The sequence below is a fragment of the Sinohyriopsis cumingii genome, unplaced genomic scaffold (assembly GCF_028554795.1).
Source record: "Sinohyriopsis cumingii isolate HCF-2022 unplaced genomic scaffold, ASM2855479v2 utg000452l, whole genome shotgun sequence".
Taxonomy (NCBI): Eukaryota; Metazoa; Mollusca; class Bivalvia; order Unionida; family Unionidae; genus Sinohyriopsis; species Sinohyriopsis cumingii.
In genome coordinates, this window is record NW_028315901.1 from 2,734,669 (window position 1) to 2,757,368 (window position 22,700).

General features: G+C 33.4%; 1 protein-coding gene across 3 annotated transcripts in view; it reads left to right on the forward strand.

Moving 5' to 3' along the window:
- LOC149774027 (E3 ubiquitin-protein ligase TRIM45-like) overlaps positions 1-22,317 on the forward strand; it is a 204,706-nt gene extending 182,389 nt beyond the window's left edge. Inside the window, exons 8-11 of one of the 3 annotated variants that reach the window (XM_089945912.1) lie at positions 12,095-12,118; positions 19,221-19,244; positions 20,005-20,028; positions 22,122-22,317. In XM_089945912.1, coding sequence (XP_089802038.1) covers positions 12,095-12,118; positions 19,221-19,244; positions 20,005-20,028; positions 22,122-22,175 — 126 coding nt within the window. In that variant the 3' untranslated portion in view covers positions 22,176-22,317. The remainder of the gene's footprint in view (positions 1-12,094; positions 12,119-19,220; positions 19,245-20,004; positions 20,029-22,121) is intronic. The other 2 variants (XM_089945913.1, XM_089945914.1) reach the window with 2 other exon arrangements.
- The last annotated feature ends 383 nt before the right edge of the window (positions 22,318-22,700 follow it).

The window sequence follows — 22,700 nt, forward strand, 5'->3', positions numbered from 1 at the left end:
TCTTTTCTTACTACGCTTGCCAAACAAGAATCCGTTAGTTCGAAAGTTGCAGTATCTACTTTGTTGTTCGTTACTTGTTCATGTTTAACTTTCTTTTAAACTCGCGCATTCCAAAGTTTTATTGTGTTATTTCTTACTTTTGATATTTATGTTTAAACATTCGCAAGTAGTCTAGAGTTCGAAACTTGCGGCTTCCCATTTTGTTATATTGAAACTATCTTTTATTACTAACGTCTGTCAAACAAGAGGCTGAGAGTTCGAAACTTAAGGCATCCCAATTATTTATTTTATTTCTAACTTTTTTGTTTGTTTTCATGTTAAAACGGTCTTTTGATCTCGCTCATCACAATTTTTTTTTATCATTGTTTAACATTTTTAGATGTATGCTGATACTGTCTTTTATTACTCCCGGCATATAGCAGATTTCATCGGCATAGTACATGGATTGTCCCTTTCTGTTACGTTTGCAGTCACTTTGCACACCAAATTCATCTGCAATCTCAGTATTCTGTCCGAAACGTTGTCACAATCAAGTATAATTTATTAGCAGGAGGTAGTGCGATTTTCCGAGACAATCCTAGTCGCTACCTAATGGTATCCCTCATGAGACCATAGGTACAAAAACGCCAATTTTCAGCAGATACCGTATGCAACACAATTACATCCTCAGACCTGTTAATAATTTTTAAAAATTAAAATAACACACCATTTTTCAAATTTATAGCAATAAATGATTCCTGATATTTTAACAGCTGACTGTTTATTGAAAATTTCATTATCAAAAGTACTTCCAATCTTTATGCACAAATACAACATTATAGGCGTGCGATACTGAAATACAGATTAGCCAGATGTATCGAATGTCATATTACCCATTCAAAATCAAATGTGGATGGAAGAAAGAGGAATATCAGAGGAAGATAATAAATAATAATATCAGAGGAAACCTCGTCATTATGAGATAAGTTCTAAAACAAATAAAAGAAAACGAGTGGTGTTGTATCTTCTTTTTAATCGACGTTAAAACTGTTCACGAAACAGATATTATACGAACAAATGAGTCTTTTAATTAGTATTTTAACTGCATAATAAACGGGAAAATCAACAATAAAATATGCATAATTGCATTTCCGGCAATGGTGGCCATCTTGTAAATCTTTTCATCGTCGCTATTGCTGAATGGATGGTCATGTTAACATGAGATGTTCACTAAGATACTTACTATGATAACAGTGGTGCCGATTTGAGGTCATATTGTGGCCAAGTGGTCTAAAGCGCTCACCCTTTCGGATAACTGCTACCTCATGTCTGTCTGCGTGGGTTCGCCTTTCGGGCTCGGCCAATGTGGATATGTGAGAAGGCTTGCCAGTAGTTTCTCGTGGTTCTTTCTGGGGTTTCCCCAGGTTTTATCTCCACTTTTTATACTGGCCGTCGTGTATAGGATATCATGTGCTGACAAATGACGTTAAACCCTATAATAATAACATAAAATGAAACAGTCATTTCTCCATATGCTATTTCATCCAAAACCATTTTGCTGTGTTTTATTTTTACGAAGTGTTCCTTACAATACAAAATTCTAATCTGAATGATGCGTGAAAATAACAAATACTTATGCAGTATCCTCATGGCCTTTTTATTGATACTTAATCATTTTATTTGTACGTAATCATTTTATTTGTATTTAATCATTTTATTTGTACTTAACCATTTTATTTGTACGTAATCATTTTATTTGTATTTAATCATTTTATTTTTATTTAATCATTGATGTTTTCAAGTGGAACTGTTTATCAATTTATTTATCTCTTAATGTTTCGGTACCGAAAACCTTTGCTTTAATTTTAATCGAAAGTCTGTCAAATGATAGGAATATTTCTTAGGAGCTATGTGGATTGTATTTGCATTAATGATTTTGATTTTGATATTGTGCTTTTAGCTACCATTGGACTCGGTGTCCAACGTTAGTTACATCAATATCATTATATTTAAACATCGCGTTTTCTTCAGTCTTTAAATGAAGTCGAATTAACTGCTGTCATCCATCTTGAATTTACGGCTAATATACATTTGATGTTTATTTCGGTGGGGATAGTACAACGAATTCTAGTAAGAATCATGCCTTTTGAATGAGTTATATCAGCCATTTATACAAAACAAATTATACAATTTTTACAGATATGTTTCATCAACATATAACACATATTATGGCATTAATAATGGTTCATTGGATTAAGCCAGCATATAGATAGTTAAGTAAATAGACATCTAACTTGCTGATGTGCACGCGACTATGGTTGACATCTTGTTTTGTCATAAAATCATCACGTTTTATACTTATCCATTCCGATAATTATAGCATGTAAGTCCATGCTCCAGATTTAGGAACACGAATCAATCAACTTTGACAAAAATGATGCAGTTGACGTTCCCTAACACTTCCATAGAAGTGTATTCAGATTGGTCTAAAATACCCATAGTGTAAGATTTTCTAATCAGATTCTCGTTATCGTTCGAGAATGTGCACACCAGCATAGACACAAAAACACTTTTGTATCATTATTTTGTATAAAACACACACTGCCCATTTATACCAATCTAGTAAAATAGTATTTGCCGTCCTATGACCGTGTTTGATCCACATTTTGTTTTTCATTTTTCAAATTACATGGATTGACGAAAATAACATTTCATGATTTAATGTAGAGATAAAGGTTTTAACAATCTCATAGTGTACGATAACTGTTTTGAAAAGTGCACGTTTCTTATTTCCTTTATTCAAATATCAACAAAGGATCCTTTTCCTTGATGAGAATAGTGAGGAAACCTGATAAGATTTTCTAATCATATTATCTTTGTTTTTCAAGAATGTCCACACCAGCACATACAAAAAACAGATTTGTATCGTTTGTGTGTAAGAAATAAGCATACACTGCCAATTTATACCAATGTACTGACCTATCATTTTGGATATACTGTACTGTAGAGAGAGAGAGAGAGAGAGAAATGTTATGCAGGCATTTGTGCAACAAAAACTGTTTAATTATACAAATTAATCAAACTGAAGAAAGAGCATGGATTTGGAAAACAGAATGACAGCTAATGTCTTCGAAAAAATAAGCAGATGAGCATTTTTGAAAACGTTATTCTATTCTGAAGTAAAACAATATTCGTTGTATCTGCCCACTTTCCTGATCACACCTTACCACATCCGCGGTACGTTTTCCTTATATAAGTCCACATGACAATTGAGAGATGCATGACTCATAATTATGCACACAGTTCGAGGGAAAACGCAGTGAAACAATAATAAAACACAAACTTCAGAAAAGCAGTCTATATTTGATGATGTTCTATCTGCCGTTTAATTTGTTGTTGGAATTAGCAGCGCACTTTACTTTTTGTCTCCATTGATATAGTACCAAATTGATGAAACATTACAGGATAAAGAAAGGAAACAAAAGTTCCAATTCAAAGACTTACGTACGACGCAAAGCGTGCAATACATTATGTAAAACGACAACTATTTGGGATTACTTTGTTTTATGTAATGACTTACTCTGTTTATTTGGCCGTGTATTTCCATTTACGAGTATGACGAAATTGTGTATGCGTGTCGTCTCCATTACTGGAGAGCATATGAAAGGGATTTATATCATCTTCTCTAATATCAGACTTTTTATTTTCTTTCAGGAAGAAAGAGAGAAAAAAGAAAGGGTAAGTAAAAATAGATATACTCTGCGTAAATAAGCAGAAATCATGCATTACTTGCATTTAGTATGTGATGTCTAAGACGAATATATTTATGAAAAGTAATTATTCTCCACAATTTCCTCACCTTTACCACTTACCAAGGAAGGGTTATATTCAAACCCTTGTCATATTGGTTCTATATAGCACATTTAGTGCTCTTGTGTGAAAAAGAAGTAACGTCCTTCTTTCAGTAAATACTTACAAACGGACACTTTTATGGGCTAATTAATTATACGTTTGTTTCATGATGTGACTATTATAATTCTGCATTGACCGACCAGCTGTCCATCCTGTTCAATTATTGACTACCCGGCCTTGAACCTTACAGGCCTTGACATGATAATCAGTTGCACATTTCTAAATATATACTATGACCAACATTGTTTTGTTATATCTCACATTTCAAGTCACTAGTATACTATTATTAGCATTGTTTTGTTATATCTCACATTTCAAGGTCACAAGCAGGGATATGTAACCATGAAACTTGATTTTAGAAATACGGACAACACTTTCTTGTCCTATTCAACAAGACACACGGGATACGTAACTTGAGTATAAAATAGTCCTGTCGTTGTTAACATGATAATGTCACAAAAATTACCGATTTACTTGTATGACCTTCGGTTTTGTTTTGATTATTGAGCACCAAAACAATATATTAATATTAACTGAACGTTTAGTTTATATGTGCATATGACCTAACCATCCTTGCGCAACTATGTTTCAAAACACGGCAGGCACAAATCTAATTAATGACCACACTTACTCTGTAAATGGTATATTGTCTAAAATGTACTTCATTAAATAGATAGTAAATAGTGTCCAAAAGTCTGCACATAACATTATCGAATATACACATTCTACTCCCTCCCTTTCATGGCAACATGTGTTATATTTAAATGCCCGCTTGTTTTCCACTGAAAATATGAAGGAGGTAGTACAATTGGCTTAACTATGTTTCAAAACACAGCCTCCAAATCTCAAATTCGTGACCATACTTATTGTATATTGGTAAATTTTCTAAAGTGTATTTGGTTTCATAGGTATTAAATAGTATCTAAAACACTCTACAGAACATTGTCAAATATATACTTTCTAAGCCTTATCTTTCATGGCAACCTGTGTTATATCGAAATGTGTGTTTAATTTATCCTGAAAATATATCTGTTGCAGTCCAAATTTGTGCGATAGCTCTGCTATTTGTCAGTCAGTACAAGGAGTTTGTTGCTGCTATTCGTTCTAAAATATTAAATAACGGATATCATTAAAATTCATGTGAAACCCGCTCCTCCTTTATGGATGGTCGTGTGAAATTAAGTTGGTCCAAGCGATGCTTTTCAGGCATCGAATATTCCTGTCACAGTGATGATCTTGAAAACCTTGTTATCAATATTTTTCCTGAATCAGTGATTATATCAGCATAGAGATTTCGCCGAGATATTAATGTTGAGATTTATTTGGTTTTAATTTATTTTTTAAAATCCCACGCTGCTGGTAATATGTTTGCCAATTGGCATCCTGACAAGCTTGGAATAACTACGTATTCCTCATGACTGTTCAAGTCTACATTGTGCTTTCGTTCAAATCCTTCTTACGATTTACAGTATGTACGTACTAACTAGAAATGTTGTTAATCTTATATGAATTATGGCACAATGACATCCATCTTGAACATCTTGTCATTGCTGTTGTTACGACTCTAGATCTTTACTTAAATACAGTAAACAAGTTAAAGAAGGAAATTACAACAGACATTTCATATCTCTAGATTACAAATGTGAAAATTCCCAACAGATATTATTGTGATTTATATTCCAAATAATCTCAAATGTCCTATCATAATTCCAAAAAGTAAAGAATGGATTGGAATTAATTTCAAAAGTCTTGAATGTGCTTATGTACCAGTAGTCCGCACCGTGATGACGTACAATACACTAAATGCGTTGAAGTTACAATAGTTTGAATGTGCTTTTATACCACAATGACACAAACAAGTATGTCTTTTAATGAGCCGCTTTCATTGCCTATTGTATAAATGGGGGGTTATTCATGAAGTCATTACCGCCACTCTCGCGAATATATGGTTGACATCCAATGGATGCGGACCGACGTCTGTTCAGACTAGCGTCCATCTCAAATTTGATTAGATCATATTTGCTCTTCCGGTGATAACATCCTTCATACATTGTCGTTAGGTTAGTGCGCTATCTCCGACCAACCACGACTACAGTTATCACGAGATTAGTACAACGAACTTCTATAACAAGACTAGTTGACATGTATTTCAACGTGGGTTATATTACTTAAATGTTTGTCAGATCCACGGAGAGGAACTAGCGAAGTAACATTAATTTAAACGTTGTGTCTGTACTTTCAAAGAATACAATCTGATAATGCACATTAGCTACAAATATATATTTTTTCAGTTGAGGCCATGACGTGTCTTGTGCAAAACAAATTTTCCTGTGGTATATTAATGTTAATCAACCATCCAAATTGTGTACGTTTAAAAGCTTGAAGTCCAGAACACTCGCGCTATGGCAAAAATGTGGGTGTCAAACGTTTGTCTCAATCTGTGCTTATTATAATATGACATTGTCAGACCAGCTGGCCGTCCTTTTAAATTATTGACTGTCTGGTTCATAATTTTACAAGCATTGTAATGATAATTAGTGGCTTTCTTTTTCCTAATGTATAATGTGGCTAATATTGTTTGTTTGATCCGAAAGTTTAATTTCACAAGAAGCAAAATGTAATCATACAACTTGTTTCCGCTACCGGAATACAATTTTATAAATACCGGAAACACTTTATTTTTTAACATATTCATCAAAACATACGCGATGCGTAGTCCCTAAAGCAAAAACGAAGCCACACAAGATATAACGTCTGCACGGTTTCTGTTGTTACGTGAGCAATTAAGGCATTTTAGCATTTATTAAGAATCAATGAATTTATCTCTAGAAAGCAGCTGTTCACTAATAATATTTAAATGAAAGGGTCGAGTTAGTACTTTAAGGTGTTATAACTTTAAGATATACGTATATACACTGGAGTATGTTCAATGGTATATTAAAACACATTGTGACATAAACTGCTCCAGTATTGACCCACTTGTTTAATTATATATTTTAGTCTTGCAGGCATGCGTGGGTACATGCTATCATATATGTATGTATATATATATATATATATATATATATATATATATATATATATATATATATATATATATATATAATGTATTAAAAGATCTCAAAAATTGGCAGAGCCTTCCACACATCGTTGTGCAAAATAAGAACGACAGCGCTTTCTTTAATAACGAATGCCAGCATGGGCAAGTGAAGGGGGGATAATATATCAAGCTCAAACTGGATTCCGAAAAGGGACACGCCATATTAAATGGTTATAACTGAAACATTGGTTTATAAATTGTTACGCATACCTGGTTTCATATTATTTTGTCATCAACTGACTTGTTTCAAGTCATTTGCTTTGATTATCTCTCATAGTGTTAGGAATGTTTAGAGAAGTAGGGTATCGACAAAGTTTTTTCATTGGATATATTCAATGTACATAAATAGTGTTTGTGTATCTGCTATCTGTCTACGTTTTTAAGCATTATATACAATTTATCCTTGTAACATACGAAACAAAAACAATTACATTATTATTATTTTAATGACGAATATGTCAATTATTTTATTACCAAAGATATATATATATATATATATATATATATATATATATATATATATATATATATATATATATATATATATATATATATACCATTGCCATAACTTATACTATCTGGTGGTGTTATTGCTAATTGTACAGATATTATCAAAACTCTAGAAATTCAAGTTGTGTTGAAGAGGTTCAAGATTACTATTGAGTAAACTCTAAGTACTGTCTCTCCTATTTATACCACAGAACAAAATTTGTGTAGCTATCATTATTATACTCATACTGAAAATTTGCAGAACAGATTTGGTAAAAGTTATTCGAAATTACAAAACGATATGTTTTCTTTTGCATTCCATACCGGTAAATTTGGCCGATATCCTTTTTTATTCGTGACGTTACAAATTACTTTAAAACATGATATTTTAATTATAGATTATTCATACTCAGCATAATGTTGAAAACTATTAAGAAAAATCAACACGAAAATTAAACCAAAATGGCGTTCCAGGCCTGAACCACTGTCTCCGTAATATCTACTAGATAAGGATATCAAGTTTTCTTTTATATTTTAATTTTGCTTCTGATTTAATTTGTATGTGCATACATTCTTTTGAACTCGCATAACCATTTTGTTGTTTTCTTTTTTACCTTTCATTTAGTTTGATGTTGAAACTTTCTTTTCAACTCGCTCATCCAATTGCCATTTGTAAACTTTTTATTTTCATGTTTGAACTTTATTTATTACTTCCGTCTGCCAAACACGAGGTAACGAGCTCAATGCTCGCGTCATCCCAATCTTGTTATAATTTTTACTTTTTAAAATGTTGAATCTTTCTTTCAAAGTCGCTGATCGCAAGTTTTCAATTTTAATTTTTTTATTGTTTAAGTTGAAATGCTAGAAGAAACAAGGTTCGCACCCGGTAACTACTTACTTTCTTCTATACTAACGTTTGCTAAGTAACAAGTTGTCAGTTCTAAATTCGCGGCACCCAATTTGTTTATTTTCAAACTTTCTTTATGACTAACGCCTGCCAAACACTAGGTTCCGAGTCTAATTCACGCGGCATCGCAGTTTTGTTTTTATTATTTCTTTTTTAAAATTTATGTGGAAACTTTCTTTTCTTACTACGCTTGCCAAACAATATTTCGCTAGTTCGAATGTTGCAGCATCTACTTTGTTTTTTGTTACTTCTTCATGTTTGAACTTCCTTTTCAACTCGCGCATTCCAAAGTTTATTGCGATATTTCCTGCTTTTTATATTTATGTTTAAACGTTCGCAAGAAGTCTCGAGTTCGAAACTTGCGGCTTCCCATTTTGTTATATTGAAACTATCTTTTATTACTAACGTCTGTCAAACAAGAGGTTGCGAGTTCGAAACTTAAGGCATCCCAATTTTTTATTTTATTTTTAACTTTTTTTGTTTGTTTTCATGTTAAAACGTTCTTTTGAACTCGCTCATCACAATTTTTATAATTGTTTTACATTTTTACATGTATGCTGATACTGTCTTGTATTACTCTCGGCATATAGCAGATTTCATCGGCATAGTACATGGATTGTCCATCTCTGTTACGTTTGCAGTCACTTTGCACACCAAATTCTTCTGCTGACTGAAATGCTGTTAAATCTAGGTTAAAAATCCCAATCACATCACATCACAATTCATCTGCAATCTCAGCATTCTGTCCAAAACGTTGTCACAATCAAGTATAATTTATTAGCGGTACGTAGTGCCATTTTCCTAGACAACCATAGTCACTATTTAACGGTATCCCTCATTAGACCGTATCTACAAAATCGCCAATTTTCAGCAGATACTGTATGCAACACAATCGCATCCTCAGACCCGTTACTAATCTTAATAAATTAAATGACACACTAGTTTTCAAATTTATAGCAATAAATAATTCCTGGTATTTTAACAGCTGACTGTTTATCGAATATTTCATTATCAATAGTACTTTCAGGCTTTATGTACAAAGACAACATTCTAGGTGTGCGATACTGAAAGACAGATTGGACAGATGTATCGAATGCTATATTACCCATTCAAAATCAAATGTGGATGGAAGAAAGAAGAATATCAGAGAAACCTCGTCATTACGAGATAAGTTCTAAAACAAATAAAATGCAACTAGTCGGGTTGTACCTTCTTTTTAATCGACTTAAAAGTGTGCACCGAAACATATATTAAACGAACAAATGAGTCTTTTAATTAGTATTTTAACTGCATATTAGACGGGAAAATCAACAATTAAATATGCATACTTGAATTTCCGGCAATGATGGCCATATTGTAAACCTTGTCATCATCGTTACTGCTAAATGGATGATCATGTTAACATGAAATGTTCACTAAGATAATTACTATGATAAATCTGTGTCCGATCTGAGGTCATATTGTGGCCGAGTGGTCTGAAGCGCTCACCATTTCGGATCACTGCTATCTCACGTCTGTCTGCGTGGGTTCGCCTCTCGGGCTTGGCCAATGTGGGTATGTGAAAAGGCTTGCCAGTAGTTTCTCATGGTTCTTTCCTGGGTTTCCCCGGGTTTTTTCCACCGTTTATACTGGCCGTCATGCATAGCCTATCTTGTGCTGAAAGATGACTTTAAACCCTATAATAATAACATAAAATAAAAGAATCATCATTCAACCTGCTATTTCATCCAAAACCATTTTGTTGTGTTTTTTACAAAGTGTTCCTTACAATACAAAATTCTAATTTGAATGATGCGTGAATACAACAAATACTATATGCAGTATCCTCATGACCTTTTTATTTGTATTTAATCATTTTATTTGTATTTAATCATTTTATTTATATTTAATCATTGATGTTTTCAAAGTGGAACTGTTTATCAATTTGTTTATCCCTTAATGCTTCGGTACCGAAAACGTTTACTTTAATTTTAATCGAAAGTCTGCCAGATGATAGGAATATTTTTTAGCAGATATGTGGATTGTTTTTTCATTAGTGATTTTGATTTTTATATTGTGCTTTTAGCCACCAATTGACTTGGTGTCCTACGTTAGTTGCATCAATATCATTATATTTATACATCGCGTTTTCTTCAATCTTTAAATGAAGTCGAATTAACTGCTGTCAGCCATCTTGAATTTACGGCTAATATACATTTGATGTTTATTCATTAATTTGGTGGGGATAGTACAACTAATTCTGGTCAGAATCATGCAATTGTGAATGAGTTATATCAGCCATTTATACAAGACAAATGACACAATTATTACAGATATATTTCATCAAGATATAATACATATTTTGGCATTAATAATGGTTCATTGGATTCAGCCCGTATAAAGATGGTTAAACAAACATATGTGCACTCGACTATGTTTGACATCTTGTTTTGTCATAAAAATCATCACGTTTTATACTTATCCACGCCGATAATTATAGCATTACGTCCATGCTCCATATATAGGGACATAAATCAATCAGCTTTGACAAAAATGATGCAGTTGACGTTGCCTAACACTTCCAAAGAAGTGTATTCAGATTGGTCTGAAATGCCCATAGTGTAAGATTTGCTAATCAGATTCTCGTTATCGTTCGAGAATGTGCACAACAGCACAGACACAAAAACACTTGTTATCATTATTTTGTATAAAAAAAATGAAACACACACTGCCAATTTATACAAATCTAGTACAATAGCATTTTGCCGTCCTATGACCGTGCTTGAACCACGTTTTTCTTTTCTTTTCCAAATTACATCGATTGACGAAAATAATATTTTATTATCTAATGCAGAGAGAACGGTCCTTACAATCTCATAGCGTAAGATGAACTGTTATGAAAAGTGCAAGTTTCTTATTTTCCTTTCTTCTAATATTCAAATATCAACAAAGAATTATCTGCTGGAAGACGTATCAAGTGTGCAATGTGCATTTAATTAGGACAGTGTCGTCTTTGCATAATGTACTACCTATCCCTTTTCCTTGATGAAAATAGTGAGGAAACCTGATAAGAATTTGTAATCATATTATCTTGGTCTTTCAAGAATGTCCACATCAGTACATACAAAAAACACATTTGTATCATTTGTGTGTAAGAAATAAACATACACTGCCAATTTATACCAATGTACTGAACTATCATTTTGGATTTACTGTATTGTAGAGAGAGAAAGAGAGAGAGAAATGTTCTGCAGGCATTTGTGCAACAAAAAACTCTTTAATTATACAAATTAGTCAAATACTGAAGAAAAAGCATGGGTTTGGAAAACAGAATGACAGCTAATGTCTTCGAAAAAATAAGCAGATGAGCATGTTTGAAAACGCTATACTTTTCTGAAATAAAACAATATTGGTTTTGTTTGCCCACTTTCCTGATCACACATTACCGCATCCGCGGTACGTTTTACTTATACCAGTCCACACGACAATTGAGAGATGCATGACTTCATAATTATACACACAGTTCGAGGCCAATGCAGGAAAACAATAATAAAATACAAACTTCAGAGAGGCAGTGTATATTTAATGACTTACACTGTGTATTTTGCCCTGTATTTCCATTGACGAGTATGACGAATTTGTGTATGCGTGTCCTCTCCCTTTCTGGAGAGTATATTATAGGGATTTAGATCATGTTCTCTAATATCAGACTTATTCTTTTCTTTCAGGAAGAAAGAGAGAAAATAGAAAGAGTAAGTAAAAAATAAAGATACTCTGCGTAAATAATCACAAATCATGTATTACTTACATTTAGTATGTGATGTCTGAGACGAATATATTTAAGAAAAGTAATTATTATCCAAAATTTTTATTCATACCCTTGTCTTATTGGTTCTATATCGCGCATTTATTGCTCTTGTGGCAAAAAGAAATAACGTCCTTCTTTTAGCAAATCCGTACAAACCGACACTTGTATTGGCTAATTAATTATACCTTTCTTCATGATGTGAATATTATAGTTCTACATTGACCTACCAGCTGTCCATCCTGTTAAATTATTGACTGCCCGGCCTTGAACTTTACAAGCCTTGACATGATAATCAGTTGCACTTTTCTAAATATATACTATGATTAACATTGTTTTGTTATATCTCACTTTTCAAGGTCACAAGCAGGGATATGCAACCTTGAAACTTGATTTTAGAAATGCGGACAACACTTTCTTATCCTATTCAACAAAACATACGGGATGCGTAGTTTGAGTATAATATAGTCCTGTAGTTGTTAAAATGATAATGTCACAGAAATTACTGATTTACTTGTATGACCTTCGGTTTTGTTTAGGCTACAATTGATTATTGAGCGCCAAAGATGAAATTAACATTAAGTGAACGTTTAGTTTATATGTACGTATGGCCTAACAATCCCTGCGCAACTATGTTTCAAAGCACAGCAGGCACAAGTCTAATTAGTGATCACAATTACTCTGTAAATGGTGTATTGTCTAAAATGTACTTCATTAAATAGATAGTAAATAGTGTCTAAAACTCTGCACATAACATTATCGAATATATACATTCTACACCTTCCGTTTCATAGCAACATTAGTTATATTTAAATGTCCGCTTGATTTTCCACTGACAATATGACGGAGGCAGTACAAATGGCGTAACTATGTTTCAAAATAGCCGCCAAATCTAAAATTCGTGACCATACTTACTCTATATTGGTAAATTGTGCTTTCCTTCAAATCCTTCTTACAATGTATAGTATATACGTAATAACTAGAAATGTTGTTAATCCTGTATGAAGTATGGCACAATGGCATCCATCTTGAACATCTTGTCATTGCTGTTGTTACGACTCTAGATCTTTAACTAAACAGAGTAAAGAATTTAAACAAGAAATTACAAAAGACATTTCATATATCTAGATTACAAATGTGAATATTCCAAATAGACATTATTGTGATTTATATTCCAAATAATTTCAAATGTCCTATCATAATTTCAAAAGTAAATACTGGTTTGGGACAAATTTCAAAAGTCTTGAATGTGCTGATGTACGATAATGACACAATCAAGTATGTATTTTAATGAGCCGCTTAGATTGCCTATAGTATAAATGGGGGGTGTGGGTTGTTGTTAATGAAGTCATTACGGTCACTCTCGCGAATATATTGTTGAAATCCATTGGATGCGGGCCGATGTCTGTTCGGACTAGCGTCCATCTCAAGTTTGAGTAGATCATATTTGCTCTTCCGGTGATAACATCCTTCATAAATTGTCGTTAGGTTGGTGCGCTACATGCAAGTGGTACCATTTATATACGTCAAGATTTTCAACCTGTGCCAAGGTGCATCCCTTCATCATAACTGCAAAGTTATATGCAAGCAATATAAAACTATACACGTCAAGCTTTTCACCCTGTGGCTAGGTGCATTCTTTCTCTATAACTGCAAAGTTATATGCAGGTCATATAAACTATTATATGTCAAAACTGCCAACCTGTGCCAAATACAGGACAAATTATCCTCATTTGTCATATCCAGTAGAAAATCACGCTACCTGGTCTCCATGATCCGCCATTTTGTTATGTCACATGACAATAATGTTTTTATAGGAGCCACCTGACCATTGTAATAACATTAGTGGACAGTCAGGGTACTAGCCTAGTACATTTATGAATAACCATGTCTCGATCGGAACTGCACTCGGCCATTTACGACAGGTCGTAGGAGGCTTCGAAAGTTGTATCTTCAAACATCAGCTTTCGTTGTTACATATGTAGCGCACGAATAGAGAGAAGTGTCTCTCCGTGTTGGATTATATATTAGATGAATGAAATGTAAATAAATCGCAAGCAACGAAACGTGTACATTTACATCCTTCATTGCGCACACACATAACACACGTTTTCTTTCTAAATATGTAAAGGTGCGTCAAATCTAAACTTTTTATAATGATCCATATGCCATCATTCCTGTTCGCATACTTTAACATAAATTATAATTCGTGCAGAACAGATATAAAATAAAATATACCCTAAATGTCTGCAATGTGGCAGTTTATAGTTATGTCTAGCACTTGGGCATCATGCTGCAGACATGTATCATGATGTCCCATCCAGTCACATTATCCTGACACAATGCGGGAGGTCCTGTGTTCGATCCCCGGCCGAGTCATACCAAACACTTACAAAAATGGTACTAAAAGTTGCATCGCGCTTGGCGCTCAGCATTAAGAGGTTAGTGTTAGGACTGGTCGGCCTGGTGTCAGGATAGTGTGACTGGGTGGGACATCATGCTACAAGTCTGATACAGACATCGTAGTGATATGACTGAAATATTGTTAAAGCTACGTTAAAAGTCCAAATCACACACAACACACACATGTATGGTTGTATGGTTGTATGTATGTATGTATGTATGTAAGTATGTATGTATGTATGTATGTATGTATGTATGTATGTATTTGTCGACCTTTCCGGTGGCATAAGTGGTTAGAGCGTCCGCTCGGAAGATCTCGGGTTCGAACCCCGTCCGAGTCATACTAAAGACTAATACAGATGTTACTAGCAGCTGCATGACTGTGCGTTGAGCATTAAGTGGTTACGGTTAGGTCGGCCTGGTTTCAGGTAGTACATGATGATATATGTCTGCGGCATAATGTCCCAGTGCTGAACATTAGTATGAACTGCCACATTGCAGTCATCGTAACGTTATGAGTGAAAAATTGTTAAATGTACGTTACAAATTTAAGTCACAAACATATAGACACAGACACAAACACACACACATCTTATTATTCAACCAGTAACCAACCTAGAAAGGTAATGTCCCTTGCAAAACTATTTTGATTGCACACTATGTGACCGACTTGGATACAATATAGGACAGAGTGTTGAGCTGAAAAATTCCATAGGAGTTCGTATTCGTATCGTTGCTTGCAGTTTACCTGTCATACGTGTACTATATTGCTTGTAAACTCTTAAGACGGTAATTATACTGACAACACGAAGAGGCAGACCTATCTAAATTCGTTTCTTAGGTTTATGTTTGCATTGTATTAAATTATATTGGAATAATAGGCTAATATAAAAACTTAAGTGAGATCGAGCACGCGCTTGGCTGAAAACCTATATTACCATATTTATATTGTTAAACGTTAGTTTAACGCGTTAATACTTTAAACTACATGTAATTACTTAGGACTATGTTCAACGAGATATTAGAGCACACTGTGACAGAAACTACTCCAATATTGACCCATTTGTCTAATTCTGTATTTCAATCTGGATGCAGTATTTTGGTAAAATTTACTATTTGTCAAATAAACAAAATGACTGTATTAAATGATCCCAGCAATTATCAAGGCGTTCCAAGTATCCTTGTGCTAAAAAAAGAACGTCGGTGCTATCTTGAATAAAATGACTGACAACATGGCCCGTGGAAAGGGAGATAATCTATGAAGCTCAATCTGGTTTCCGAAAAGGGTGCTCGCCCATATTAACCTGTTTTAAGTCTTCAGTGGTTGGTATATACATATTTAAGCAATCCTTTTTGCAGATTATTTTGTCTTCTACTTATTTTTACAAGCCGTTTGATTCGATAGATCACTCATAGTGTTATGAATGTGTAGAGAAGTAGCATATTGAAGTCAAAATGTATAATAATCGTCTTTATGTACATGTCTACGTTGATCGGCATTATACACAATTTATCATTCTAATATAGGAAACATAAACGATTTCATTATACGGCCTTTGATTTTGATCTATGTATTTCTAATTTGATTATTAAATTAAGATAGAAATATATGAATATAATAGTTGTTATAATTGTCGATTTAGTATACTGAATGATGGTGATATTTCTGAATGTGCAGATACTGTCATAAATCTAGGATTTCAAGCTGTGGAGAAACAGGGTTCAGTATTAATATTTACTAAACTCAAAGTACTGTTTGCATAAATGGAAGTATTCTGAAAACAACGAGGCAGATTCGTCTCTCTTAACTTTGGCACAAAAGAGAATTTTTGTGGGTATAATTATTAAGAAGATGCTGAAAATGTGCACAACATAATATGTACCGGTTATTCGAAATGAGCAAACAATAGGTTCCTTTTTTCCTTTAGCATGGCCGATATACCGTTTACATACAAGATTTTACAAAGTGCTTTAAAAACTGGATGAAATGGACCAGAATGATCGATTTGGCATACGCAACACAATGTTGGAAAGCAACACGAAAATTAAACCAAAATGGCGTTCCAGTCCTGAACCACTATCCTCATAATATTCACTAAATGATATTTGACGATGTTCGACAACTGCAATCTTATATATAAACACCCATATTTGTTTTTGTGTCCAACTGGATAAAAAGTAGGTCAAGAGTTCGAAAATTCGTGTTATCCCAATTTGACTTTCATATTTTATATTTACTTCTTTTTTAAAATTTTTGTTCAAACTTTATTTTAAACTCTACATCTCATGGTTTTAAAACGTTGCTTACTTTTCTTTTATTTTTATGTTGAAACTTTATTTCAAATTGCGCATGCATTTTTTAAAATTTGTCTTTGTACCATTTTAACTTTATGTTGGAACTTCTTTTATGAATCCCATCTGCAAAAGAAGAGGTCACGAGTTTAAAACTCGCGTCATCTCAATCTTGTTTTAAAGATTATGTTGAAACTTTCTATTAAACTCGCTCATCACAATTTTTATTTTATATTTTATTTTTTCACTTTTTTAAAAAAAGTTTTTATTTTGGATCGTTCTTTTATGACCAACGTCTGCCAGACAAGAAGTCACGAGTTCGAAACTCGCGGCATCCCAATATTTTATTTTGTTTTTTAATTTTAATTTATTTTTGTATTGAATCATTTTTTTTTCAACACGCGCATCCTAATTTTTTTAATTTTATTTATTTTACTTTTTTTCTATTTATTTGTGGAAACCTTCTCTTGTGACTTCCGCCGGTCCAACAAGAATTAAACTGTTTCTAAGCTCGCGGTATCCGAATTGTCTTTTCTTTATAATTTTATATTTGAACTTCGTTTTCAGCTTTCGCATCCCAATTTTTGTTTCACTTTATTATATCTACTTTTTGTATTTGCTTTTGAAACGTTTTTTATGACTAGCGTTTTCCAAACAAAATGTTGCTTGTTCGAACTGAAGGCATCTTACTTATCTCTTCTTTTTGATTTTAATTTAATGGTGACAAATTCATTTTTACTTGCGCATCCCATGTTTTCTATTTCTTTAATAAATTGTTATTATCATGGTGAAATTTTCTTTTATGATTCTCGTCTACCAAACGAGGGGTCGCGAGTTCGAAACTCGCGGAATCCCAATTGTTTATTGTTTCAATATTTACTTTCTGATTTTCTTGTTGAAACTTTCTTTTAATCTCATGCATCCCATTTTTGACCTTTGTATTTTTGTTTTGATAGTGTCTTTTATGACTCCCGTCCTAAATACGATTTCATCGACAGAGTATATGAATTTCTTTAAAGACTGAAGCAAACTCGATGTTTCAATTGAATGATCATGATGTAACTAAAGAACGACTCCAGCTTATATTTATGTATCCCTTAATTCTTCGGTAATAAATACGTTTACTTTAATTTGAAACAAAGGTATATCAAATGATAGTAATATATTGTATCAGATATGTGGATTGTGTTTGCATTAGTGATTTTGATTCTGCTATTGTGCTTGTAGCCTGCACGTGAACCTGGTGTCGAATGTTAGCTGCTTCAGGATCGATTTATTGAAACATCGCGTGTGCTTCAGTCTTTAAATGAAATCTAATTAACTGATGCCATACATCATGAATTCATCACTAATATACATTTTGCTTTTATTTCGGTGGGAGAATTTCAACGAATTATGAAGCTTCATGTGTTAGTTAAGTTGGATATGCTTATAATCTTACACTGGTCATGTCAGATCAAGACCTGATGTTATCGTCTGCATCAAGCCATTGTGAATTAGCTATATTAGCCTCACATCAATGACAAATTATACCACTAATTATAAATGTATTTCATCAAAATGTAACAAATTTGTTTGGTTTTTTTTTTTTGTTTTTTGGGGGGTGGGGTGGGGGTGGCATTATGCGTCATTCATTGGTTACAGCCAGTGTATCTCAACATCCTTGAAAACGTTATACAATTCCGAAAAATATTTCGTTTATCTATTTAATTCCCCGAGCCCACCATACCGCATCCATGGTAGGTTTTCTGCCTTCGGTCCAAATGTTCATTGAAGGATTATTGACTTGATAGTATTATATGCACAGTTTGAGGGCGAAAGGTGTGAAATAAGAATACGACACAAACTGAAAAAGGAACATGCCGATTTGATGATGAGCTGTCTGGTTTTGTAATCAGCTTCGCTCTGTACGTTTTGACCAAATACTTTAAAGTACTAAATGGTTAAAAACTGTACAGCTTTTTAATTTATATTTATTCAGGATAACGAAATGACAGAAAAGTTACAATTCATAGATTTATATGCGAAACATTCCTTAAAATAAATCAGCTCTAACGACAACTGGTTTGGATTACCTTATTTTATGTAATGACTTACAGTGTGTGACATACAGTTTTCCATTGGTGAATACGTGCAAGCGTATCTCCTCCCTCTTGAGAGCAAATAAGTCGAATTTATAGAACCTTGTCTAATATCAGTTTTTTATATTTTTCAGGAATAATTACCTGCTCACTTTGACTTAAGCTGTATTTATATTTGCAAATATCTTCATACTTGTCTACTCTCACGTTTGATAGCAAATACGCGGAAAATATTTCACCCTGTCTAATAACTGGTTTATTGTATTCTTTAAGGACGAAAGAGAGAAGAAAGAAAGAGTAAGTATAATTATATGTGTTTTCAGTAAATAGGTAAATATTTTGCATTGCATAAAGTTAATGTATGATTTCTAAGACGCATATATTTATGAGAATTAATTATTCGTCATATGTATTGCATATCTGTTATCATTTAACAAGGCAGGATTATTTTCAAAATCTTCTCTGGTTGATATTTTTCCAGTATCCCGCATTTATCGCTTTCGTCGGAAAGAGAAGTTACATGTATTTATGGACTTACGAAATATGCGTTTATTTCAAGATGTTCCTTTTATAATATGACATTGTCTCCCTGTTAATCATGTCAAAATTTTTGACTGATCGGCCATAATATCACCAGCATTTGATAGATGTTACTGAGTGTATATTTTTTTCTCCAAAATATATAATGTGACTAACATTATCTGTTGGATCTTACAATTCACGGTTAAACAAAGGAAAATGGAATTATTACTTTTCTTTCAGTGTCCGGAATACAATTTTGTGGATACAGGCAACACTTCCGTATCATATTCATCAAAACATACGCGATGCGTCACTTCAGTAATACATAGTCCCGTCGTTGTTAAAATGTTGATATCGCAACAAGGAAAGGTTGACTAGTAGATTAGGTTAAACGTCAGCTCTTGTGGAATATTCAGCAAAAGTAGCGGCATAAGTTGTAATTGTATTTTCGCATGGGTTTGTTTCCCCTTTTTGAGACCTAATAAGCGACCTTTGTTTCACCGATTCTAATATCACATTTGTTTAATTATTTCAGGAAGAAAAGCAGATACAAGCATATGTAAGTATAAATATATCTCCTCTCAGTCATTAAGAGATAGATATGTATTTTTATTGGATTATCAAGACATATATTCATTAAAATATGTATTCATCGAATTTAAGCCATCATTTACTACTAAGTATAGGACCCCTCCGATGGCCTAGTGGTAAGAGCGTCCGCCTCAAATGCTGGAGGCCGTGGGTTCGATCCCCGGCCGAGTCATACCAAAGACTTACAAAAATGGTACTAACAGATGCCCCTCTTGGCGCTCAGCATTAAGAGGTTAGTGTTAGGACTGGTCGGCCTGGTGTCAGGATAACGTGACTGGGTGCCCCAGTGCATACCATCAGTATAAACTGCCACACTGCAAACATCGTAGCGATATGACTAAAAAAGTGTTAAAGCTACGTTAAAAATCCAAATCACACACACATACACACACACAGTACTGAGTATAACGTTACAGTTTAGGTATCATGCCCCTTTTCTTTTCTATAATGAGTTATCAATAGCATTACAATGACATCAGGTAATAAAAATGCTTTATATTCGCATATAATAAAAGGGTATTGTGTTTGATACCAACTATACATGAATAAGTTCATAATACAACTTTAGATTTTCTGCAGAGAAATGCAGATGTAAATGTTTAATACAAATATGAAAACCACAATAGAAGGTGCATACTTTCGTTAGAGTTTCCTCTCCATTACTGAAGAAACGATTGGCATTTTGCCATAATTGTCAGAAGAGTGAGAGTTATACATTGTATATTGTGATGCTGTGTTTCCCAGACATTTAAATCTCAAAGCCTGCAAATTAGGATTGATTTCATTTCAGTTTCCTGGCAGTATTGTTTACTAACCAATGATTACTCTTTCATTATTGTTACGTTCTGTTGGTATAAATATCTCAGGAAAATATATTTGTGAGAGTGACAAAACTTACTAGAGTAAGACACTTTTACGGGTGGTATAAACTAACGTCTTTGTCGTAGACCAGAAGAGACTAAGGGTTGGTATGTTATCCATTGTCCTTCTATCTGTCAGCAATATAAATTATAATCGTACAATACGTGGATAATTGCCATAAAACGTTGCACACACATACACACACATCGCGAGTTTAGTTGCTCCTAAATGAAAATTTTGCTGCTCGGACATATAACATGGCCACCACAGCAGCCGTCTTGAAAATAATGTTATCGCTATTCCTTCTTAGTAGATGGTCATATCAGTATGGAGTATTCATGATATCAACTATGTCCATATTGAAAATATTGTTATCGCCAATCCTTCTCGATGCAATAGATGACCATTTGTCCATAATTACGCAAGACAGCTTATACAGGGAAGTACGTGTACACTTAAAAATAAATTTACAATCATTGTGAGGTACCATTTGCCTGAATGATACAAAGAAATTGTATGTAGCTTGTGCAAAATGGTTTATAAATCGTTACAATTAAATCAATACCTCATTCTAACTTACTAGTAGACAGTGAGTAAAATGTAGAATTTGACAATAATCATACAAAGAAAGTTTATATGGTTTGATATTCAATATTCTCATTACTGGATATATAACATGGATACAAATGAATATATGATGGATATCGGAGAGGTTACTCGAATATTAAACGTTCTTATCAAAGTTTCGTTCATGCCACACCAACACCGTACGGATCAAGAGACCATACATTTTATACAAAAGAAGATGCTGGTATTAAGAATCATAACAATTGTAGTGGTAGGTAGTTAAACAGCATTAGTCACAGCCAACAAATTATACAGTATAGAACAGTTTACAGTTGCTCGGAATATTTTACATTTCAGAGACATAGTGTGAGATTGTAAAGAAAATGCGCGAAGTTTATTCAACGTTTCGATCATGACTTTTGTTTTGTTTTCACGGGGAAGAAAGGAAAATAGCATCCTTATGAACCTAAAGATCTGAAAAATTGCATCTACTTTCACAAAATCAGTACAAAGTATGCACTGGATAAGGCTATGATCTCTGATCACCAACTGGCATTACAAAAAATATATTGAAACTACCTACGAGAAGTATATTTTACCATTTCTATTATCACGTTTATTGTGTTCTTTCAGCGAATGAAGTATACATTGGTAAGTACTGTTTTGAATACGTTATGCATTATATAATATGTATTACTCGACCTTAATCGTTACTGAACGGCTGATTGCAAAGTCTTCAATTCATTTATCATTTAATTTCTTTAGTTGTTGAGATATAAATGACACTATTTAAGAACACATTAGGATATCTATCTTATTGTTTTTCCTTTAGCTTATAACGAAGTTGTCTTTTCTCAGACACAGTAACACATGATGTATTTCATAATAAAGGAACGTGTCTTCTCCACATTAAAGACTTGTGTGTTAGTAAACAATAATGTTCTTTCAAATTGTACACATTGTAGGTAAAGGACATATATTCTGTCTAGTATTTTACAAAACGTGGTGATTTTCGCTCTTTTCCGTTACTAAGTTTATGACGACAGGGTCGTATTACTTTATAAGCACAATTATTATTATCTGCAAAACGTATGAACAATTTGTAATCATACAAAGTTCAGAGGAAGTTTGTCCCATATCCCAATATTCGTTCGATGCTGGCACAATCAAAAATATACTAAAACTTACGAATTAGGAAAACGTTTGCATTAA